Source organism: Melanerpes formicivorus, unplaced genomic scaffold (assembly GCF_026170545.1).
Source record: "Melanerpes formicivorus ecotype bairdi unplaced genomic scaffold, bMelFor1.0.p_v2 SCAF_24, whole genome shotgun sequence".
NCBI lineage: Eukaryota > Metazoa > Chordata > Aves > Piciformes > Picidae > Melanerpes > Melanerpes formicivorus.
Window position 1 is genome coordinate 8,996,519 of NW_027142376.1, and position 24,582 is coordinate 9,021,100.

The following is a 24,582-nucleotide window of genomic DNA, read 5'->3' on the forward strand; positions in this document are numbered from 1 at the left end:
CTTCTAATAGCCCCACATACTCCACAGTTAATTGACCTAAAATATGAAGCCTGTTGATAGTGCTGGGTTGTAATTCTTAAACAGTTTTCCATGCTCATATTTTATACCCATACTCATATGCTGTGCCTTTTGGTGTTCCTGCACATAAGCTGAAGGATTGGCTTTGTCAGACAAGTGTGGGGGGAGGCTTGGTGGCTGAAAAACTGGTTCTGAAATCTGAAGAGAGTTTAAGACTTTCTCATTGCTGATTCTTGGAAACTATGCATGCATTTAAAAAGTGAATAGAAGGATTCCAGGTTACTTCATGAAGGGTGGAATCTAGTTCACTGTAGTATGAGTCTATAGATGTAGTGCAATATGCTGTGTCATTTTAGAATTGCTTTTTTATAGATAGATTTGGGTAGACTGAGGCAAGACTGTAAAGCAACATTCTCAAGGTCTTAAAAGCAAATTTTGTCTAAAAGCAAATTTTGTCAAGATTTGATTGTGCAGACTCCCTATAATGGGAATGCATCTGGCTTTGATATTCAGAGCTGTGTATTTCTGTAGGGTGAGTGATGTGGATTTGCTGCATGGAAAGGAAGGGAAGTTTAAGCTCGCTGCACTTGCAAAGCCATTTTTTTCTGCTCTTTTCCAGGTTAATGGTAAAGTAGTAGGAGAGAAGCTTGCTGCTTACACCTCTACGCCTGAAGCCATTTATGGAGCTTCCCATTTATGTATCTCACAGACTCACAGACTGCTGCATGGCAGCAGCAGTCTGAAGGAAGTCTTCCAGAGGGATTTGATCCCTGGGAAAGGTAATATTTTTCTCTTACTGCATTTTGTTGTAGAAAAAGAAGATTATTCTAAAGAATGATCTTCAGAGAATGTGTGTCCAGCTGAGCAGGAGCTGTCCCTGTTGAGAGGAATGTTTGTTCATTCAGAACCAGTCTCCCAGTTTTGAGAGCATGAGATGAAGGCTGGACCCTTTTGGTGTTCATGATCCCACTAGAGCACGCTGCAAGCATTCTTTCACTTGGTCAGTATCATGTCATCTCTGTATAGCTCTCATCATAACAATGTGAGCAAAGGAGCACAAGAAAAGTGGCTTCATAAACTGCCACTTAATTTAGATTCCAGTATAAAATCTGCATTAATTGCTAGATGGAAGAGAGAAGTTATTTTTAAAAGCAGACTGTCCTACTCGCTCAGCTTCCTGTTCAGCAGGATCTTTAGTCCATTGCTTTTAAAGAGTGAAACAATGCCTTTTATACTGTTTTTAAGCAGGGGAGGAAAACTCTGCAGCGAGAGTGAGGAATTTTCTCTAGAATAAGGACATCTCAGCTGAACTATGAAAAGCAAATTGTAATCATAAATAAACAGTGACAGCATTTGTGTTGAGAAGAGTGACGAGGTATAGCAGCCTTACCCTAAGACAGTTTCCTTTATTTCTGACCTACTGAAGATTAGGATCTGTCTGAGCTCTTTAGAAATGTGATTAGGCTTTTAATTTTCATTTTCTTTTTTTCTTTTTAAACAAAACCAGGATTTCCATTTCCTGTATGTTTAAGGTAAAGTGAGCTGTAACAGTCAGTAGCATTAGCATATCTCCCATCATATTTAACTTCCTGGGGTCATTACCTTTGTTTTTCAGACTCACTCACATCTGTGACAGCTGTGAATTTGCTTACAGAGCAGGAGATTCCTGTAGTCATCTCACCAAACACCAGTTTTGAGAATTACCTTGATACTAAAATAGGTAGGTGACATTTAATGGCTAAGTGGAGTAGTTAAGTGTTCACTCACTGTGGTGGAGCGGGCGGTGCTGCTGTGGCTAGTCTCTAAACAACAGGGACCTCTTCTGAACTCTGTTCTTCATTCCTGTTTTTCTTAGTGAATAAGGATGGGAAAAGTAGCTGCATGGAACCTGTGTGGGGAAAGAGATTTCCAGAATTGAGAATTTTAATGGCAGTATTATAAAATCAGTACATTTACTGAGCTACATTTGAGGATCTTCAGATCTTAAAAGGATTGATTACCTACAGTGTGTGTCTGCTTGGCTCTCTCTCACCGTTACTAACACAGAACATTGTTGGATGTAAATATTTTGCAAGTTTTTTTGTGTGTTATGTTTACATGCCTTATGCAAATCCTCATAGAGCAATGTTTCAGGCAGTAAGTGTACAATAAATGTAAAATAATAATATAAAATAGATGTAAAAACCTAATGTGAGTTAGTTCTCTTTTCTTTCCCCTTCCCATGCCTTCCATACCCCTTAACTCCTTTTTGTTGCTTCCCTGTTGGTTATTCTTTCCTGCTCTGGAGCTGCTACTTCTTTCTACACCGCTGGCAGGATTGACTGCTCCTGTGTAACAACTGGACTGAATAGAACCAGTTTACCATGCAAAAACATCTCAAATAACCCTCACAAGGCTGATGGAAATAATCCACCTCCTTCAGAACGTGCCTATATCTTACACTTGAGAAATTACTCTGAGTTTGAGAACCAGAACCTTTCCTCGTGTAAGAGAAGCCAAATAATTGAGATCTAATCTTATTTTTCATGAAAAGCTTCCAGCTTGCTCTCTGGCACATACCTTGGCCTTCTGTCTGCTGGAAACAGCCCAGCTCTTCCAAGCAAGTGCTGGATGCCAGCTGTTAAGAGTTGTGAATTGATAGAATCATCTTTTCAAAAGGAGGAAGACCAAAAAGGGGGGCTGGTTTTTTCCCCCTCTGCAGAGCATATTATGAAGCCACCTGTTGCAGGCTGCAGGGCTTTGCCAAAGGAAGATACAGACATTATTCTATAGCAGGGCCTTGAAATGGCAAGAGCATCCATCTGCTGGAAAGATGAAATAGCCATTCTCTGTTCTGCTAACTAAGGAGTTCTTTGTCACAGGGAAATTCTGCTTGGTTTGCTTTTAGTTATCTGCTCCCAGACTTCTAGATATTGATGGAGTTCATGTAGAGCAGGCATTTCATTGCCTGAACACAGGCAATGTTGAACCAGTTTGGAGTGGAGTAGTTTGTGTGTGAGTAACTCTGATTTGTTCAGTAATATTGTGTAGTTTTCACAATCTTAATGTTGGCAGTGGCTTGTTGGGATAAGTTTCTATGCCTTTTAAAGATGACAGCAGTTGTACAAGATTGATCAAAATATTAAACAAATCCTCACTGAAAGGAAAAAAAATGCAGAAAGTCATGTTTCTGTGTGGAAATAGCAACAGGTGAGAAGAGTTAAGAAATGGCTTCACTCACCCTGAAAGGGAGAGGCCCAAGTAGAACTGAGGTGTGTGGCTGACCAAAATAATTGGGTGCAAAGGGAAAGAACTGTAACTGACTGGAACAGCAGTGGGAAGTGCTTTGGGAGTTGTGTTTGGAACAGAAAATTGCTGTTATTTGCGTTGTTTCCCTGAGTTCATAAATCATGTCTGCCATAATAAGTTAAAGACTTAGTAATGTTAGAGGCTGCTGTGTTGTGGTACATTTTAATAAACCTCTGAAATTAGGAGGAGATTAAATTTACCACTGAAACAAGAGGGCTTTGGGATTTGTTTCTCATGTTAGTAAATAGAATTAAAAGTGGTATTATTTAAAAATACTATATTGACTAGTTTATTATCTAAACTTTGTAGCTTTATTTTTGTGCTTAGTCAGAAGCCTCACATTTTCAGATGGATAGAATTAGAATAGGATAGGATTAGGATAGGATTAGGATAGGATAGGATTAGGATAAGATAGGATAGGATAGGATAGGATAGGATAGGATAGGATAGGATAGGATAGGATAGGATAGGATAGGATAGGATAGGATAGGATAGGATAGGATAGAATTAACCAGGCTGGAAAAGACCTTTGAGATCATCAAGTCCAACCTATCACCCAACACCATCTAATCAACTAACCCACAGCCCATTCCAATGACCAATCACTTTTCTGAGGTGGGACATTGCTGAACGCTTGGATTGCAGAGAAATTAAGGAAATGCATTTGCAATTACTGCTGCTTGCATTTCCCTGCTTAAGGAAGATAACATGAAAACATTTTTACTGTTCTTAGCTTTTTAAACTCCTTTGAGCAAACATAAGTCATTGTGAAGTGGGTGTCACAGAAATACAATCTTTATCCTCAAACTGCTGATTGATGTGCATGTTAGCCAATCCTAGGACTGACTGACTTGTTCTGCCTTTGCAGCAATTCCCAGTACTAGTGCAGCAGATGCTGCAGTAGCCAAGGATCTGGGCATTTCTTTCACTGAAGTTATTGAGACGCTGCCAGACGGTTTGGAGAAAGTAATTAATTCTGCAGAGGTGGGTAGAGAGGAATGGAGTTCTTCCCAACTGACAATGCAAACTAAATCTGTTTTCTCAGGAGTGCCAGATACTCTGCACAATTAAAGGGAGTTTCTTTGAGTTTTTAATTTTTAAGGATGGAGCCAGTGCTTATAGCACTGAATTTCTAGGAATAATTTAATGATTAAATATGTTGGCTCCTTCATAGCAATAAAATTTGTACAGTGTTGCTCTGAGTTTCATAATGGGAACTGAATAATTCAAACCCTGTTAAAGGTTTGTTATTATTTCACCATCTCAATAGGTTTTAAAGGGAAATATTAACATACCAGTCGTTTTTCCATGGATTCACTGAAATATGGTGTAAGCCTTTATGGTAACACATCTACCTGAAGTGACAAATCTGATCCTTAAATGATGTTCATAAGAAGGACATTGAGCTGTTGGAATGAGTCCAGAGGAGGGGAGTGCCACAAAAAATGATCCAAGGGCTGAAGCACCTCTGCTATGAGAATTGGCTGAGAGCTGCGGTTGTTCAGCCTGGAGAAGACGCCAGGGGGACCTTCTAGCTGCCTTCCATTACCTGAATAGATCCTACAGGAAAGCTGCAGAGGGACTTTTCCTAAGGGTGTCTAGAGACAGGACAAGGGGGAATGGTTTGAAGGCGAAGGAGAGCAGGCTTAGGATGGATCTGAGGAAGAAGTTCTTCAGTAGGAGGGTGGAATTGGCTGCCCAGGGAGGTTGTGGCTGCCTTCTCCCTGCAGGATGTTGAAGGCCAGGTTGGATGAAGCCTTGAGCAGCTGAGTGATGTCCCTGCCCATGGCAGGGGGGTTAGAGTAGATGATCTCTGAGGTCACTTCCAACCTTGGCTATTTTATGGTATATGTGCCTTTACACAGCTTGAAAAAGTGTGTTTGCTAGTGGACACAAAGCTTATACTCTGCTACATATCAGTTAAGGCCTAAGTGGTTAAGATCTATGTGAAAGCAAGAGGAGAAAAACCTGTAGTGAACAGGTGAGAGATAGCATCTTCACCATAAGCATTTCCTCAGTCTGTACCTCGTGTTGGTGATATTCAGTCTATAGCAGCTGAGTCTGCAAGACTCTGTCTCAGCCTTGTTTTATTGAGACGGTTGAGCAAGAGGGTTTAAATGTGAATAGTCTCTTGGCCAGGAGGAAGGGGCAAAGTAAATTAATACTTGAACTCTCAGAAATTGCATTTGTGATTGTTTTTTTGTCCTTGTATTTTCAGTGACAGCAAGTACAAATTTTTCTTCTTTTTCTGTTTTTTAATCAGATCACAGGCATGACTCGGCAGGAGGCTTTCAAGGCTGTTACTCAGCAGGCCAAAAATAAAAGCCTAGGTGGAGACCTAACAAGTGACAAATTAAGAGACTGGTTAATCTCTCGCCAGCGCTACTGGGGAACTCCTATCCCTGTCATTCACTGCCAGACCTGTGGCATTGTCCCTGTGCCTTATGAAGACTTACCTGTGGTGCTGCCCAGTGTAACCACCTTCACAGGCAAGGGAGCCTCACCTTTAGAAACAGCTCCAGAATGGGTGAACTGTTCCTGCCCCAGGTAAGTCAGGGCTGCATTTACTGCAAACTGGAAGGGATCCCTTTGTACCTGCACCTATGCCTGTGAGTGGTGACAACTGAACCTTCTCAGCAGGGTACTACTCCAGAGTGATGTTTACTCTGACCCAGCATAGATTTTGGTTTTTTTTACCCTTGTATATGTTGTAAAACTTTTTTGCAACACAGACCTCCACTGCTCTTTCTTCATAAATGAGCTGAAGCAAAGCTCACTGTTTTTAAGTTGGTGAAAATCAAAAGGGAAGGACAGAATGGTTTTGACCCTGCCCCATATTTGTTAGCAGTATTTCTCACCTAATTTGTGAGAGAAATTGGAATTATCTTTCCCCAGCAGAGTTTGTATGATCAGTGAATTATGTCCATTTGCTAAGAAACTAACATCATGTTCATTTTCTTAGCTGTAGTTCAACAGTAAAGTGTTTCCTCAGCTATATAAATGTTTATCATGAAGAATCACACTTGCTGTATTGTAGATGCCAGCATGTCTTTCAGAGGGAAGGAGACAGTCTTGGATGCTGCAGTCTTTATTCTTTGTAGTCCATCTGTTTAGGAAATTAAGCAGCCTAATGCAAGTAGTGAGAGGTGTTATGAAAATCAGTTGTGTAAATTTGAGGGCTGCTTAGGTCCTCTGTGCTCTGGAGTCTGTACACAGGTTCTGCAGAAGGATCTGGCAGCAGGTGAGCTAACCTGGGGAAGATGTTCATCAGCAGTGCAATGCAATAACATCTAAATCTATTTTAACATTTGAAGGGTAGAGTATCAGTGTGGATTTAATTTCTAGTTAAGTGGCTCACACACAGCAGTTCTGTGGTTCTCTGGGAATGTGTGTTTTGACCTTTATGGGTAATAGATATTTTATGTAAAAGACACTTTTAGCTCCGTGTTTCTGCACAGAAAATCTCAGATATGCCTCTTTAAATTACAGATGGGAGTGTTTTTCAAAGCCTGACTCTTGCAGTGAAGCCTCACTAAACAAGACCCCCTGAAATGCCTTGGTCTACAATTCCTAATTTCAGCTGAAAATTGTTCTTGATTTGACTCCAAGTCACTGTTTGCACTCTTGGATTCCTTCTGACCTTTATTAAAAATGATTTTGTTGTTTACCAGGCAACAATGTACTTTTGATGTATAGAAAATCCCTGCTGATTCTGGATAGTTAATTGTGGCTGCCCAACTTAGATGTTAATCAAGGGCATTATTTCAGTGAAAACTAAAGGTGTACAGGGTTAGTTTCTTAGCCTAAAGTGTGGTAGTTTGCTGAAATCAACCTTTTTTTAATTCTCACCTTTATTTGACTTCCAAATTCTCACCTATTTGACAGCTATCTTCAGTATTACTCATCCCCATGTCTGCTACCATGTTAAATCCTTTGAGACACTCCTTTTGAGTATGCACAGTTGTCCTTGGTTTGCCTTGTTCGGAGGATTTATCATCATCCCTTCCTTTATTCCTCTCCAGTAAGAGAATTTTTTTTTAGTTGCATTTAATACCTAGGATTAATGAAGAAAGCAAGATGGAAAGATAGCACAGTCTGCATTTGAGTGGAGATAATGTTAGTTAACAATCATAAATGGGAGGAGATGCCCAAGTTACTTACTGGTATACTTACTTACTTACTTACTAGTAAGTAAGTATACTTACTTACTTACTAGTGGGTCGAGGCAATCCCAGGCACAAATCCAGGCTGGGCAGTAACTGGCTGGAAAGCAGCCCTGAGGAGAGAGACTTGGGGGTGCTGGTGGACAAGAAGCTCAACATGAGCTCTCAGTGTGCACTTGCAGCCCGCAAAGCCAATCAGATCCTGGGCTGCATCAGGAGAAGTGTGGCCAGCAGGTCGAGGGAGGTGATCCTCCCCCTCTACTCAGCCCTGGTGAGACCCCACCTGGAGTACTGCCTCCAGTTCTGGAGCCCCTATTACAAGAGGGATGTGGAGGTGCTGGAACATGTCCAGAGAAGGTCCAGGAGGATGATCAGAGGGCTGGAGCCCCTCTCCTATGAGGACAGACTGAAGGAGTTGGGGCTGTTCAGTCTGGAGAAGAGAAGGCTCCGAGGTGACCTAATTGTGGCCTTCCAGTATCTGAAGGGGGCCTACAGGAAGGCTGGGGAAGGACTTCTCAGGATCTCAGGTAGTGATAGGACTAGGGGGAATGGAATGAAGCTGGAGGTGGGGAGATTCAGGCTAGATGTGAGGAGGAGGTTCTTCACCATGAGAGTGGTGAAACCCTGGAATGGGTTGTCCAGGGAGGTGGTTGAGGCCCCGTCCCTGGAGGTGTTTAAGAGCAGGCTGGATGAGGCTCTGGGCAGCCTGATGTAGTGTGGGGTGTCCCTGCCCATGGCAGGGGGGTTGGAACTAGATGATCCTTGTGGTCCCTTCCAACCCTGAATGATACTATACAAGTCCAGGTAATTGTTTGAGTTGTCGGAAGATCATCTAATGAGGTTACAGCATTGTGCCTGTGATCACAATATTGACAGAAATGGTACAGATGGTGAAAGATGCCTGTGAGCTGAGTCCCTCTGCAGTGCAGGCAACATCAGAGGCATGAAGCAGATATAACTGTGGTCCGATGGCTGTAAAGTAATCTTGCTTTGGCCAGAAAAGCAATTCTGTGTCAAAGCAATGCTGTATTGTTTTACATTGGCCATGTCTCTGCTTGTAGGTACAATTTACTGAAAGGTTTATTCCACATTAGAAAGCAGTTAGAAGTAATGTTTCTCTACTACATTACTTAAATTGAAAGGAAAACTTGGTGGTAGAGCAGGACCTGGAGCAGAGACAGTGAAGGGAAGTGTTAAGTGGGGATGCTCTGGGAGACTTGCCTCAGCAAGCCAAGCTGAAGTGGCAGGCAGGCAGGCAAGCAAGCAGGTACATGTCACAGCTCAGTCACTGAGCTTGATCAGACTGGAAAGATGCAGTTGGAAAATACTAACTAGCCAGTCCCCATTTATTATGTATATTTATTACACACATACTTACTCCTGCAGCTACATACAGTCACAGGTTGCACAGGTTTGGAATGTGTAGCCAGTGGTGGTCACATACATATATGTGGTACACTGCTTAGTGGCATTAGAATCATCCCATTGCTTCAACAGGAAGAGTTTAAAAGAGGAATCATTGGTAACAAATGGAACTTTATTAAATGGGATTATTGGCTCCTACAAACAATTTATCTCAGCAGCAAGCAACCTGAACTTCTAACATTTGTTTTAAAACTCTTGCGCTGGGCTGCCAGTGTAACTTCAAGCAAAAATTGATTTGCCATAGTCACCAGTGAAAATTGTGCTGCAAGGTCTACAGGAGATTTGCTGCATCTCAGTGAAAGCTGAAATTCAGTTACATGTTTTTAGAGATGACAAATGGGATCTGTGAAGACCTTTTTGTACAGACCATCAGTGAGAGGCACTCACCTTCTGCTGAATGCTTAGAAAACCATTTGTCTGCTGTACCTGATGAGTGTGCTTGGTTCAGAGCCATCAGCTTCATGGCAGAGTACCTTTGTCTGTGCTTTGTTTCTTTTGCAGTGGCAATCCTGAAATCATTCCAGCATTCCAAGGGCAGTCTGGTGTGGGGCTGTCTTCCACAATCACTGGGTGTCACAGCTCTTCAGGCTTCTTTTAGCTTTACATTTTGGTCAGTTGGGAAGGAGAGGGAAGGCGAGTCAGGCCTGTCAGTGCTGAACATGTCACTCTTTTTAGGCTAAGTTTTCAGTCTAAAATAGTCTTCCTGAGCACTCTGTTGTACATGGTTGGTTTTTTCCCAGGCTTTTCACTTACCTCAGAAGAGCTTTTCTCTTTCTGTCTCACACAGGTGTAAGGCAGCAGCACGGCGAGAAGTGGATACCATGGATACCTTCGTTGATTCTGCTTGGTACTACCTGAGGTACACAGACCCTAACAACACGGACAGGTGAGAGCTGTCAACTGGGCAGCCTACTCTAGGAGAAGCTGCTGTAGGAGGGTGTAGGACTAGATTATGTCCTGAGGTCCCTTCCAGCCCTCACCATTCTGTGATCAAGGAGAAGTATGCTTCACAAAGGGGAGAAGGGAAGGGTGAGGCTAGACACTCTGGTCCTACTAGCTTCTAAATGCTGTTGCAGAAGGTGTGCTGCTCTTATTTTGTCCCTGCCCTCCAGCCTGATCATAGTGCAGGGTAGACTAGGGACTCCTCTAAAAATACGGCATTTGGTTGATTCCATGCCAGGACCTCTACAAGAACAGATGTGTAGACACAGCTGTGTAGGCATAGGAGCTACAGGGAAAGGAGCAGAAGTTGGCATGAAAGGGCATTATGGGGCAGGGCACAATGGAAATGTTCAGCTGAGGAGCAGTTAAAGGTGGTCCTTGGTGGAGGGTGCCATCAGGAATTACAGCCATGACTCTTAAGTTTCATGGAGTGCACCCTCCCTGGCCACACACTGAGCTCCATATGTGGCAGGCAGTTCTGTTCCACTGCTAAGTCCAGTGAAACTTCCAGCTGCCAAGAACAGCTTCCTTTCTCTCCTTTGGAGTTCTGGTAACTCTTGGTACCTGCACATGCACAAGCCTGAAGTGGTGTGACAGCAAGCTCTTGCTGTCTGCACTTTGTAGCCATAGTTAGTGAATGGAGGTTTTCCATGTGCTGTGTGCTCATGGCTGCAGTGTGGAGAGTGTGGGAAGAAGACAGGTGTGGTTATTGAGTTGTTTTTCTACTTTGTAGGCTGCCTGTAGCAGTGCTGCTGCTAGCAGTGGCACAGCTCTGCTCTGTAGTCTGAGCAGGATGGAAGGAGTTGCATTTTGGAGATGGACATACCACATGCAGGGCTGTTTGGGGATTGATTTGTTTGTTGTCCAGAGCACTGTCTGGCTATGTAATACAGCCTGAGGGATTTGGGAGAACTGGGACAGTTTGGTTTGGTTTGGGTTTTTGTACATATTGGCAGCACTAATTCAGTTCACTAATTCAGTGAAACTGAATTAAAATCTTCTGTGAAAGCTTTCATTTTATGCTAATTTTAATTATTTTGTAGTGACAGTGTGAATTTATTACTCATATTAAGTCAGGCAGATTGCTTCCTCTTTAGTGGCTGTTTGACATGCATGGGCTTTTCCTGAAGTTGAAGAAACAGTCAGATGTAACAGCCAGCTGTTGAAGCAGCAGCTTAGTGTAGCTAAATCTGTTTTATATTGAGTTAAGAACATTTCTGTTTTTTCTGCACTAGCTTGTTACCTGCATTTTGTTTGTTTATTTGGGGTTTTAGCTAAGCTGTGGATACACAAACCCTTTGCTTTGATAAGCCATATTTCACAGGTCTGGGATTTGAAAGATTTATTGTGATTGTGGAGCCTTATGAACAAGGTAATTTTGATTTGTTCCACTAAAGATGTGAGTCCCAGATCCACAATTTGTTGGGCTCATCTGTGAGGAACTGAGAGCAGCTCTTACAGAAAGTACAGATGGAATGATCAGGCTGACAAACCAAGCAAATTTGTGGGGATGGGGCTGTAAAGCATCCATTAAAGAAGAACATCTGTGCAAGAGATGTTTGGCAGTCAGGAGCCCATTACAGGAGACATAACAATATTTAATGAAGCAGTCAGCAATGCTAGGAGACCACAGAGGTGACCTCCAGTGACACAGTAAATATGCTGTAAATGACAAATGTACTGTAAGTGCAGAGCATCCTTCAGCTGCAGTGCAGCGAGCCATCTGACTCTTCAGAATGTTTTGCAGCCTTAAACAGCTTCAGTGCAAACCTCCCATAAAACGAAATCAACTGATTTTGAGTGGAGGTGGCTTTTGTGTTTCACTCTAATGTATCTGTATGTAAAACTTGGTAAATACTAAAAAATTTAAAGGCTAGCCACAGGGTGTTTATAAAAAAATCATTTAAAGCCCAAGCAGGCGTTTTCATCACTTTCTGTGTGATATCCTAGTTGCTTGCCTAAAATAGAGAAAAATATTTGTGTGGATCTGCCTCTCAGTGGAAATTAAATTCCTGTCTCTAACAAGCATGTCACTTCTTACAGATGAACAAGATCTGATAGCAAAAAAAGAAAGAAAGAAGTTTTATTACACGTGCATTGCTCTTGCGAAACAGGGGCAGCCAGTTAGGTTTGATGAGCTGCTTTAGTAGAGCTGATCTTTCTTTTCCAGGTTGTATTTTCTCTGTAATTGTGTCTTTCAGGCCCTTCAGCAGTGATTTAGCAGACTACTGGCTGCCTGTGGATCTGTACATCGGGGGCAAGGAGCATGCTGTTATGCACCTGTTCTATGCCAGGTTCTTCAGCCATTTCTGCCACCATCTAAAGATGACAAAACACAAGTAAGCCTCTCACAGTTCTGTAAAAGGACTTCACAGTTCACCTGACCAGCAAGAGTGTTAGTGGACACTGGTATGATGATGGCCATTACACTGCCTAAGCCTGATTTTTCCACCCTTCTGCTTGTCAGTCTTGGCCCACGACTTGGTTTCTCAGGCAGCCAAATTTTCTCTGTGCATGGTGCTGTTATTAGAATAGAATAGAATAGAATAGACCAGGTTGGAAGAGACCTTCAAGATCATTGCGTCCAACCCATCAACCAATCCAACCCACCTAAACAACTAACCCATGGCACCAAGCACCCCATCAAGTCTCCTCCTGAAAACCTCCAATGATGGTGACTCCACCACCTCCCCAGGCAGCCCATTCCAATGGGCAATCACTCTCTCTGTATAGAACTTCTTCCTAACATCCAACCTAAACCTCTCCTGGTGCAGCCTGAGACTGTGTCCTCTTTTTCTGGTGCTGGCTGCCTGCGAGAAGAGACCAACCTCCGCCTGTCTACAGCCTCCCTTCAGGTAGTCGTAGAGAGTAATAAGGTCACCCCTGAGTCTCCTCTTCTCCAGGCTAAGCAATCCCAGCTCCCTCAGCCTTTCCTCATAAGGCTTGTGTTCCAAACCCCTCACCAACTTCATTGCCCTTCTCTGGCTTCAAATGCTCCTGTAGGCTTTGAGCCTGCAAAAGCCTGTGTACACTCCTAACTTCAGGTGTTCTGAGTAGTACTGTTATTTCAGACCAGGGAACTTCTTGCCAGCAACACCATTCACATCAGTCAACTATGCATATATAGAAAACTGAACACTGCTAGAATTCACTGCAGTGCTAACCAAGAGCAGTATATGTATCTGATGGCCATTTCTTTATCATTATTGTGGTATAAATACTCTTAGCTACTCTGCTGATACTGATATATATATATACACATACATATATATATCACACTATCACCAAGGTTGGAAGAGACCTCAAAGATCATCAAATCCAACCTGCCACCACAGACCTCATGACTAGACCATGGCACCAAGAGCCATGTCCAGTCCCCTCTTGAACCCCTCCAGGGACAGTGACTCCACCACCTCCCTGGGCAGCACATTCCAATGATGAATGATTCTTTCAGTGAAGAACTTTCTCCTCACCTCAAGCCTAAACCTCCCCTGGCACAGCTTGAGACTGTGTCCCCTTATTCTGGTGCTGGTTGCCTGGGAGAAGAGACCAACCCCTTCCTGACTACAACCACCTTTCAGGTAGTTGTAGAGGGCAATGAGGTCACCCCTGAGCCTCCTTTTCTCCAGGCTAAACAATCCCAGCTCCCTCAGCCTCTCCTCACAGGGCTTGTGCTCAAGGCCTCTCCCCAGCCTTGTTGCCCTTCTCTGGATATGTTCAAGGGTCTCAATGTCCTTCTTAAACTGAGGGGCCCAGAACTGGACACTGTACTCAAGGTGTGGCCTAACCAATGCAGAGCACAGGGGTGCAATGACTTCCCTGCTCCTGCTGGCCACACTATCCCCTGGTTTGGGTAGGGGAAGTTTGAGGCAAGAAGGTGAGTCAGGTGAGTCGTCTGATGTTTTATTCTTTGGTCTCTCAGTTAGGTTCTCAGCTCAACATTCCCATTTCCACTGAAATTCTGCCCTTCTGTATCCTAAAATGCCATCACAGCAATGCTGGGAGGATACAAGTGTCAGAGCAGTAAAATCATGTCCTGTGCTCTGTCCTCTTCTATCAGCAGCAATGTTTGAATAGCTGGAGTCACAATGAGTGATTCCGTGAGAAGAACTGGTCAGGAATTTGTCATGTGACAACCTGTACACATTCATTCTTTACTAGTGGCCTCTCTAAAAGCTTGGTGTAAAAGAGGAACCTACACATAGTTCACACTGAACTGCTTGCTCAGCCTTCTGTTAGGACTGCTCAAGGGCTGGTCTGAGAGGTCTAGAAAGAGTGATTAGAAATTACAAGCTTATTGTTAGGAAGCTTATGCTCATGTTGTTGAGGTGCTCAGTTCTGAGGGAAAACACCAAACTGGTAAACACTGCCCTCTCCTGCCTTTGCAGTCTTCCCCTAGCAGCTCAGGTCTTGCTCACTGATGGAATTAGGAAAATTCTCAGTTAAGGAGCTGCTGCCATTTAAAGGGTTATCTAATGTCCTGACAAATTTTTATGACTCCCCCATTAGTCTGTAGTAATTTTTCATTTGGATAGCTTTCTTCATGGAAATTTTATTGTTTGGCTTCTACCTTCTGATTTGCCAATCCACTGAAACATTTCCTGATAGTCTTTAATTGTGTACTAAGGTAATAATGAGGTTGGAAATAAAAATTCCATGGTTTAGATTTTCCAAACAGTCTCTTCAAATCTGATGGTCATGAACATCAGAGAAATATTACAGGAGTCACAGATAAAATAGGCAATGACAGACATCACATGTGTTTTCAATAGAAAATGTATGGAGGCATCTGGAAGGTGTCAATGTAGTTGAGATAGCCCCTGAAGATGAGGCATGACCTTCTTTTGAATGCATTGCACTGGAGGTGGTGGGAAACGTTGCTCATTTCCTCAGTGATGCCAAGACAGAATAGATGGCACCCTCTGGGCATTGGTACTTGTGGTGCTAACAGATGAAGCCCAAATTGATGTCACTTTGTTTTAGCAATCTGGGCTGTGAAGTGCATCCGTTCCAGAATTAATTCAGCAGCCAGTCAGCCCTCCAGCTGTGACCACTGCTGGCAGAGGGACCAGCAGCCTCCTCAGCTGCTGCAGCTCAACCTGGCACGGCGAGCGTGCGCTGATGGCCTGGCTTACACCTGCTCGGCGCTGTGACAGCAAGCGCCAGTGGCACAGGACCTGGCTGTACTCCGCTTTCAGGAAGCAGTTCTGTCTGATGAAGAATTGGAAGTGGAATCTAGCACAACCTCCCTGAGGAATTCCAAATCAGTAGAAAAGGTTCTTGTTGTCAGCAGGTTTGCTGTAATGGCAGGTGTGCTGAGTAAGAAGGCACTGTTTTCATGTGGCTGCTTTACGGAGTAAAAGCAGCTCTGCATGTGGCAGGTTGGCCTGCGAAGGAAGGCTGTTAGAGCTTTTCTGTGTTCACCAGAGACTTGGTCACTGCTGTTGATTTGAAGGAAAGGCACTCAGCTAGTGACTTTTATCTCTTGAATGTTCAGTATAATTTGATCTTTTTCTGCCCCAAATGATCAGTTTCTGCATCTTTAGTCTCTCCTACTCTGGTGTTGCTTCACTAGCACCTGAACTCAGCTGGCCATGACTGGACCAAGGTCTTCACTCTAGGGCACAGCATGGGGTGCTCTTAGCCTTTCTAAAGGTTCAGGATGGAAATACAGGCAGGCAGCTCCCTTGCTATGGCTGTCCCTTCTTTTGAGGGCACTATTTATCACTGTTGCAAGCTCCATAGAGTCCTTCCAGGCAGGCCATAAAGTCCTGCTTCTCACCTTGCACAGAGCAAAGCAAGGAGCATGAAGATGTGGCACCGGGAATGAGTTTCTGATCTGCCAGTCATGCTTACTCCCCTCCATTCATTGCGTGTTCCTCTCTAGAGAAAACGGGCACAAAGCGCAGGCAGGTGGAGGAGTATCACGTTCTAGAAGACTGCAACTTCGTGGTTTTGTTGATGGGAACTAAAGTGTAACTCTGCATGCTGGCCGTGAGATGGAGCCTCCGCCACGCTCAACGTGCACTCCAGCAGCCGTGCAGTGCTGGCCTCAAGCTTGCTCCTTTTGAGCACGTCTCCCGCCAAAGCCGCCTGGGCTTCTCCCCATACATGGCGATGTGTTTTGTACTGCAGCTTTGTGGCCTCTGTCAGCATAAACAACAACAGGAAATGCTCCTTCCTGCTTTCAGCTCTTCGTAACTTGGCAAATGATCTGAACTAACTCTTTGTCATTAAAAAGAAGTGTGCCTTGAAAAATCACTTTCCAGTCCAGAGCCCTCTGCTTCGGATCTTCTGGAGACCTCATCAATTTTATTTTAGGTAGCAGCAAGTGTAGCTGTGTCAATAACAGAGTGAAGTGCTGAATGAGAAGGTGGAGAATAATTTTGGTTTGTCCTTGGTATAATGCCTTCTGTTTGTACAAAGTACTTCTCCTGAACAGTTAGCTCCTGAAGCATCTTTCCACCAGTTGTTGATTACAGGATTAAAAGGAATTTTTTCCTGATTTCATCTTCTAATTTACTTGGGTAACTTGAGAGAATTCTTTGACATTTTAGCCAATACTGCCTCCTACTTTTAAAGCACTTTTTCTTGTTCATGCTGTCTAAATTTTACTTCAGTTCTCATCTTCTTAAGCTCCTTTATTTCTAAATGGGTTTTCAGGCTCCCTAGGCTGTGTGCACCTCCTCAGTCTGGCTCAGTACCTTCTCCCTAGCCCCTGTTGACTGCACTCCTGCCCTTAGCTTTGATGCTTCTAAGGCTTTTTTTCAACCTTGGCATACACAAGTTTGATGAGAGTTTACTTTTCCTGGTGCAAATTTTGATACAAACATAAAGTTGTAATGTTCAAGCTAAAAAAATGGATCCACTGCTGTGCAAACTTCCATTTTTCTAGTGTACCTCTGGCTTACAGCTAGGTCTTCATGGGTAGTTTTACAAAGGGCCAAGGCATCCAAGTGCTTCTGTTTGAGAAACTGTCTTCTCCCTTTATGGAAAGAACTGTGCAGTGAGAGTTTGTTCAGAATGCCCTCAGGGAGAAGCTACAGGTAAATATTTGTGAGACAGTGATGCCAGGTACTTGAATGCTTTAACACATGAGGATTCAGCTTGGAGTTAGTGAAATTGCAGTGCTGGCCAGGAAACTTTGGTGTATTGTGCATATGTTAATCTGAAAAGTGATGTTAGAATATCTCAGTACTGAATTAGGATGCAAGAATGTGTGCAGAATGCAAATAAAGCCTTGTTCTTGCCAGCCAGCCACCGTGAATAAGTGCAGAGTGCTCCTTCTAAGGTGACAGCCATTTTTGTGTAGTCAACTTGGAAATTCTTGTTGCATTACATAGTTGTTCCTGATTGGCTTAACACCTGAGGCTTATCAGAAACTGTGCTTTTGACAGCTCTTTTCAACACACAAATCCTTTTTCCTTCCATCCTTAGGGAGCCTTTCCACAAGCTCCTGGTTCAAGGTCTTATCAAGAACCAGACGTTCAGACTACCAACAACAGGCCAGTGTGTGAAGAGAGAAGAGGTTGATCTCACTGGTAAGAGAGCCTGCATGGTGCATCCAGAAAATCAGGGACTGCTTTGGTGGTCAAGTTTTAGTGCTGGGGAAATTTGGAATTAAAAGTGAATCCTTGTAATATTTCAACTGGAGAGCAACTCCTGTGAGGTTTGGATTCCTATGCGCTGCTAAGCTCACAGAGACCCTACTAACCCAGCAGCTTTTAATAGTAGCATCCAAACACAGAAACCATGCTGTGGTGTTATTTTAGCTCCAGGAGAGTCCAAAAGATCAGAAAGCAGTTTTGTTAAGACAGTGCTCAGCAGCTTGCTGACTGGAGTTTGTAGTCCCAGCAAACAGCCAACCTACAAAAACATTGTGGCAAAGCTAACACAGATGTTGGTGTACTTAGCAGGAACAAGTGCTGTTTCTCCATTTTTTTGCAGTGACTTCACTGCATAAACTGGAGCAGCAAGTCCTGAGTTGGGGACCTATAACAAGAGTGCTTTGGTAATGTTTGCCTCTCTTAAGCACTCCTCTCACAAAACCTTGTTTTCACTGTTCTTCTGGCATGCAAACTCCCTAAGTCAGTTACAAAAGAAACAAACAATAACCCCCCTTCTTATGCTTACCTGTGTCTGCTCTTCTATTTTCTTCCAGAAAATCTAGGGCTTTTCTGCAGCAGGTCGTTTTGCTGGGTTGCACCTTTATCAGTGTGAATGCCCCTTTCCAGCTCCACATTCATGCAACAGAAGGCACATTCCTGCCAGAAACCCTATAAATCTGGTGTTTGTAGAAGTCAAGTGCAGGTCAAAATTGTGCCAAATCAGTACACCCCTCTGGGAGGTTTTCAAGGCCACAGTTGTAACAGTGCTTCAATGTTTGGGGGTGTCAGGGTGGCACATGGGCCAAGCACCTGCTACAGAATGAGGCTTGCTGACAGGATACAGTGAAAGCATTGGGCTATTACCTGTGTTCAAACACTTAACTGGGTAAAACTAGGGAGGGAAGGGGATGTTTACAGTGGGTGATTTTACAATGGGTGATTTTTTGTTGTTGTTTGGAAACCAAATAAAACCACTGGAAATTGTTATTTCATATGCTTAGGCAGCAAAATGAATTGCTGCTACAAATGAGCCAAATCGGTTGTAATATTTTGTGTTACATCTTAATATTTTAGGAACTGAGCCAGTTCACCTGAAAACTGGTGAGAAGCTCCAAGTGGCTTGGGAAAAAATGAGCAAATCTAAGTACAATGGAATAGATCCTCAAGAGTTTGTGAAAGAGTGTGGCATCGACACCCTGCGTCTCTACGTGCTGTTTGCTGCTCCCCCAGAGCAAGATATTCTGTGGGATACTAAAAGTAAGGCAGATTTTTTTTTCCTGATGTTTGCTTGGGTTTTCTCCCTGTGTTTTATGTTTAAAACACAAAATACAGTTCTTGATGACCATGTTTTTGGCACAATTGAATCAAAAAAAGTATAATGAGCAAGTTTTGATTCTTCTGAAAGACAAAGCTGTCACTGAGAGGCAGGCTTGCAAGGTTGGCACAAGCAGCTTACCTCCTAGGAGCTAAAAGCATGCATGAAAAGTGGCTCTAAGTGCAAACTTGGACCTCATTCTCCTATGATGAGTGAAAAAGATTATTTTAGGATTATTTCAAGCTGCTTTTCGAATCCTATCAGATTACTATTCAGTGTGTTGTTACTGCCATTTATTTACATATGTATGCAGTGGCTTTTATAAGCAGGACTATCAAGTGCTCCTTGGCAGAATCTCATCAGAAGATAATCAGAGTTCCCAGAAGCTGATATTTGTATACACATGACATTTTTATGAGCTTGTTTCTTGAATAAATGAAGATTTGCCCTCCTCTGCACTTGTTTACTGCCATCATACAATTTGTCACATTGACAGGTCTTTATTTCTTTCATCTGCTGTGGTTCATCCATTTTAAACTAGCCTTATGCATACATTTAAATCTCACCCTCCTGTTGCATAAGGCTTTAATAAAACACCCCTTGCCTGGTTGAAAAGGACTACTTCATTATTTTTTAGCTTCTTGATACTTAGTTCAGCCTGCAGTAAGCATTATTTTAGCTGGTGTCTGTTGCCCTTTACACTCCTATGTGGCCATCTATGTATTATTGCACTATTCATAGTATCATAGTATCATTCAGAGTTGGAAGGGACCACAAGGATCATCTAGTTCCAACCCCCCTGCCATGGGCAGGGACACCCCACACTAGATCAGCCTGGCCAGAGTCTCATCCAGCCTGGTCTTAAACACCCCCAGGGACGGGGCCTCGACCACCTCCCTGGACAACCCATTCCAGGGTTTCACCACTCTCATGGGGAAGAACCTCCTCCTCACATCTAGCCTGAATCTCCCCACCTCCAGCTTCATTCCATTCCCCCTAGTCCTATCACTACCTGAGATCCTGAGAAGTCCTTCCCCAGCCTTCCTGTAGGCCCCCTTCAGATACTGGAAGGCCACAATTAGGTCACCTCGGAGCCTTCTCTTCTGCAGACTGAACAGCCCCAACTCCTTCAGTCTGTCCTCATAGGAGAGGTGCTCCAGCCCTCTGATCATCCTTGTGGCCCTTCTCTGGACACGTTCCAGCACCTCCACATTCCTCTTGTAATAGGGGCTCCAGAACTGGACACAGTACTCCAGGTGGGGTCTCACCAGGGCTGAGTAGAGGGGGAAGATCACCTCCCTCGACCTGCTGGCCACACTTCTCCTGATGCAGCCCAGGATCTGATTGGCTTTGCGGGCTGCAAGTGCACACTGAGAGCTCATGTTGAGCTTTGTGTCCACCAGCACCCCCAAGTCTCTCTCCTCAGGGCTGCTTTCCAGCCAGTCACTGCCCAGCCTGTATTTGTGCCTGGGATTGCCTTGACCCAGATGCAGGACCCTGCACTTGCTCTTCTTGAACTTCATGAGGTTGGCTTGTGCCCACCTCTCCGGCCTGTCAAGGTCCCTCTGGATGGCCTCCCTTCCCTCCAGCGTGTCTGCTGCACCACACAGCTTGGTATCATCAGCAAACTTGCTGACGGTACACTCAATGCCGCTGTACTGGGAGGAGTGGGTTCTAGGACTTTTCCTCAGTTGGCTTTCTGGCACCATCTCATGACAACAGCACAGATCTCTTAAAAAAACCCCAGCTACTTGAAATCAGCTTTTCTGCTGTATCTTTCTGTTTTGGAAAGGAAATAAATTAATGTGAGAATCTTGGGTCCAAAACCCTTCCTGCTTCTCTTCATTCATTGTAACTGAAATTTGTTTTTGCAATCTGTCATTCCTCTCAGCTGATGCTATGCCAGGTGTTCAGAGATGGCAGGTACGCATCTGGGCACTTGTAACCAAACTGATTGAAGCAAGGACTTCAGGAACCGTGCCCAATCCTGAGCTGCTGAAAAAGAAAGAGAAGGCTGAAGCCAGAAAGATCTGGGAGCAGAAGAATCTGGTGATTTCTGAGGTGAAAAGAAACACTTAGTTTCTAAATGACTGAATAAGTTGCTGCTGATGCTAAAACCATATGCCTGACTTACTGAAACAACAGTTTTTCCCCCTGATGAGTAGCTCATAATTTTGAAGTGACTTATTCTCTGTATAAGTAATTTTATTTACCTACAAATTCTGTGGTACAGAACTTCTCTGCAAAGTATTCAGGTTCAGATAGGCAGAATTTCTGTGCTCTGTGCCTCTTGTAAAGGAGGAAAAGCTACAGCATTGAAATGCTATCAATTTGTGGTTGGAGTAACTGCTTCCAGCAGCAACTCTAGAGGTGACTTATGCAGGTTAACCCTAACCAAGGCTTTGGATGTTTGTTTCACGCCTCATTATCATGCTTGCTGTTCCCTGTAGTTGCTGGTGAAAATTTATTAACTTATCCTAATCCCCAAATTACTGAAATGATTGTTCATCTGCTCCTGTGTGTTGTCACAATGGGATTGATGACAATTCAATTATCCAAGGCTCAGAAGGAGGCAGAAATACTTGCAAAATAAACTCATGCTATTTTTCCACAGGTACTAGCTTTTGCTGGTTTAGCCTCTGTGCTGAGGGAACTTCCAGGTCTTTTACCAGACTTCAGAATGATGATCCTGCAAGCTATGGATAAGCATTCAGCAGCACAACTGCATTTACAAGAGTGAAGGCCTCTTTTCAGGGCAAAGGGAAGATATTTTGTTAAAGGAAATGGGGAATAATTGCTAATAAGCAGTTCTCATTGGTACTGATAGAAGCTTTCAAAAGCCTGGAGCAGAGTGGAAGCCAGTCAGCTGAATTTCCACCTTTTATTTTTCCCTATGTTTATGTTTATATAATGTGTTTGCATGGCAAAGTCCTGTTCATGGAAGAGATAAGATGGGCATATTTCACAAATGGAAACTGGTTAGCAAGAGTTCTTTTGAATTCAAACATCCCAAATACCGCATGCTTGAGAGTTTGCAGTGACAGCCCTTCTCTTCTCACACAAGGTGACAGAGTACTTCACAAAGGATCATTTGTTCAATGCCGCCATTTCCCGCCTGATGAGCCTCACTAACATGCTCCAGGTAAGTATCCAGCAGCAATGAAGTCTTTTTCTCTCTGATCCCACTCCTGTAACTCTTTTTAATACTTCAGCTGTAGGCCCAACTTCTCATAAGTCATTTACTGTCATAAACATTGCTTCTAGGTTAAGCAATGGTTGAACTAATCAGGTCAGAAGCAGCACTTTCTAGTGTCTCCATAACCCTGAAAAATGTGAGTTCATGGAAGGAGCTGGATCCCATCAGAGCCACCAGATTCTGATGGCTGTGTCTGCATCCTGTCATTTCCAAAGGGTACATTTTGTTCAGCTCTGTTCTGTGTTCTCCTGTGGTTTACACCAAATTGCATAGGTAGGTAGGTGGAGTAGTACAGTACAGAATTACAAAATACTGGGACTTGGGTTATTCTGTGCAAGGAACAAACATAAACTCACATTCCTCAGAGCTTTCACCACTGGATTCTCTGCTAGCATTACAGTTTGCAAATTCCCCTTTGAAAACCAGATGTGAAAAAAGCCTTTTTTATTTAGATGCTGTTCAAATGTAATGAACTGTTGGCATTATTTTATTACTGCTCCTAGATCTGGTTCAGGCCTACAACGGTAACCTGGTGTAACCAGACAGTCAATAAACATTTGGATTTTTTTATTTCTTTACTGAAATGCCATTTAATACTTTATGGCTCCCAAGGAGTTTGTTGGCAAAGTCAAGGAACTTGACAAAAGGTGAAATAAGGCCTGCATCAGCACTGTACTGAGATAACTTAAGTCTGGGTTCTGTGTGGTGCTGGGAAGGCCAAAGACAGTTCTTTATCTCCACATCAGTGATTCACCTGCATTTGGGGCTGGTGGGTGGGGGTGAGCCAATGTTAAAAATGGACAAAAGTCAGTGTCCCAGAGCCAGCCAGGTGTTTGAGCACTGGCTTTCTCAAATAAACCCACCAAGGCAGTATCTGTCAAGAATCAAGTTTCCATATCGCATGCTGACACTTCCTCCTTTGCTCCTGTTGGAAAGGGGGAGGTGGGTGAAGATAAAATTTAGAAAAGGAGTAGTAGTTACTAAAACTTACTCAGATACAGTCTGGACTGACTTTGTTATATCTTAGGAAGAAGTTCTTCAGTAGGAGGCTGCCCAGGGAGGTGGTGGCTGCCTCCTCCTTGGGGGTGTTCAAGACGAGGCTGGATGCGGCCTTGAGCAGCTGAGTCTAGTTGGGAGGTGTCCCTGGCCATGGTGGGGAGGTTGGAGTAGGTGATCTCTGAGGTCCCTTCCAACCTGAGCCACTCTAGGACTCTCTGATTCTATTTCAGGGCTGCCAGCTGTCATTGTAATTCTCCAGACCTTTTCATAGGTTCTCAATTTATTGTGATTACAGTGTCCTAAGAATAGGTATTGATTTGGGGGTTATTACTGCATTTTCTTCTTAAATTAAGCTACTTCCCTTCCACCTCAGAATATTAACAATTTGTTTGCTTTCCCTTCTGTCTATTTTTGCTTAGCAAGCTCCACGGCCTCTTATTTTCCACAGCAGAGAATTTGAAGATAGTTTGGCTTCGCTCTGCATTATGGTTGCACCTATGGCTCCACATGTTGCATCAGAGATGTGGAAAGGTATTTACAGAAAAACCTTTTTATTGATATTCCAGGAATGAAGGCCAAAAGGCTGAGAAGCTCTCTTTAGCACACAGGGCATGTTATCCCCAAATTCTGCATCTATGTTGTCACCTTCTGGTGTGATTCCTGCACAAAGTTGGAGCTTGGGGTGTTCCCAGATCTCTCTGCTTTTAGTTTCTTTCCCCTTGCATGCAAAGATGGATTTCATGAGACTAGGCAGAGAAAGGGAGAAGGAGGAAAAATCCAAGACTAGACTTGCATGAGGAATTCCTCGGTCAGTTGCTATGGGCTGCGTGCTACATGGATGGCAGTATCAAGAGCTGAACATGAAGACAGAAGCTGCTGTTTTCCAAACTGCCATTGGGCTACAAATATAATTTTAAAGGAATTCAGGCAAAGGGAACCATCAACCAGGGTATACAGCGAGCCCTATGCTAAAGAAATGCTCCATAAAAATCCTCCTCTTAGAATTCTCCAGAGACCAAGGGTTGTTATGCTGCAAATTAACCTCTCGTGGGGAGTGGTAGATGGGAAATCTTTAAGGTCTGCTTCTGTTGTAAAACCTTGAGGTCTGAATTCCAAGTGGACTAAGTTGCATTAAAGCTTGTGAAATAAGGGCTGGATGTGCCAGAGTTCAGCAGTTGCTTTTAAGGTTTCCTGGGAGAAGTCCCAAGCCATCTGTGGGAAGATAGGAACATATTCTGCACTAAGAGCTGCCACAAATGGCTGTGTGGTTTGGACTTTACAGTAACTTTTGGATGTTGTTGTCATAATTTTCTATTCAACAGGCATCCTAAAACTTTGTGCATTCAAAGTGTTTCCAGAGCAGAGCTACTAACTTGCTTAGATTTCAGAGTTGTGTGTGGTCTTGCCAAGGAAAGGCTGCTCTTGGTCAAAGCAATAGCACAGTTCCAGAGGCTCTGGAAACAGCAGGATCTGTTGGGGAGGGCTGGGGTTTTCTGTGGCTTCATCCCCAGTGTTTTTAAGATGTCTCAATCCAAGCTTAGTTGTTTAGAACAAAGAGTGCCATCAGACATGATCCATCTGCAGAGAGCTGCTTCTGGTCAATGTTCCCTTACAGCACAAAGTACCATC

At 43.5% G+C, this 24,582-nt stretch overlaps 1 protein-coding gene across 5 annotated transcripts in view; it reads left to right on the forward strand.

Annotated features, from left to right (window-relative positions):
• Positions 1-24,582, forward strand: part of LARS2 (leucyl-tRNA synthetase 2, mitochondrial) — an 85,879-nt gene that overhangs the window by 33,067 nt on the left and 28,230 nt on the right. For all 5 annotated transcript variants that reach the window (XR_010989055.1, XR_010989054.1, XM_068152827.1 and 2 more), the window contains 11 exons: positions 638-797; positions 1,634-1,738; positions 4,175-4,290; positions 5,570-5,853; positions 9,682-9,780; positions 12,038-12,175; positions 17,274-17,377; positions 18,518-18,700; positions 20,650-20,819; positions 21,823-21,900; positions 23,373-23,484. Coding sequence is in view for 3 of the 5 variants with exons in the window: in XM_068152827.1 (XP_068008928.1) it covers positions 638-797; positions 1,634-1,738; positions 4,175-4,290; positions 5,570-5,853; positions 9,682-9,780; positions 12,038-12,175; positions 17,274-17,377; positions 18,518-18,700; positions 20,650-20,819; positions 21,823-21,900; positions 23,373-23,484 (1,549 nt within the window). In the remaining 2 variants the exon portion in view is untranslated. The remainder of the gene's footprint in view (positions 1-637; positions 798-1,633; positions 1,739-4,174; positions 4,291-5,569; positions 5,854-9,681; positions 9,781-12,037; positions 12,176-17,273; positions 17,378-18,517; positions 18,701-20,649; positions 20,820-21,822; positions 21,901-23,372; positions 23,485-24,582) is intronic.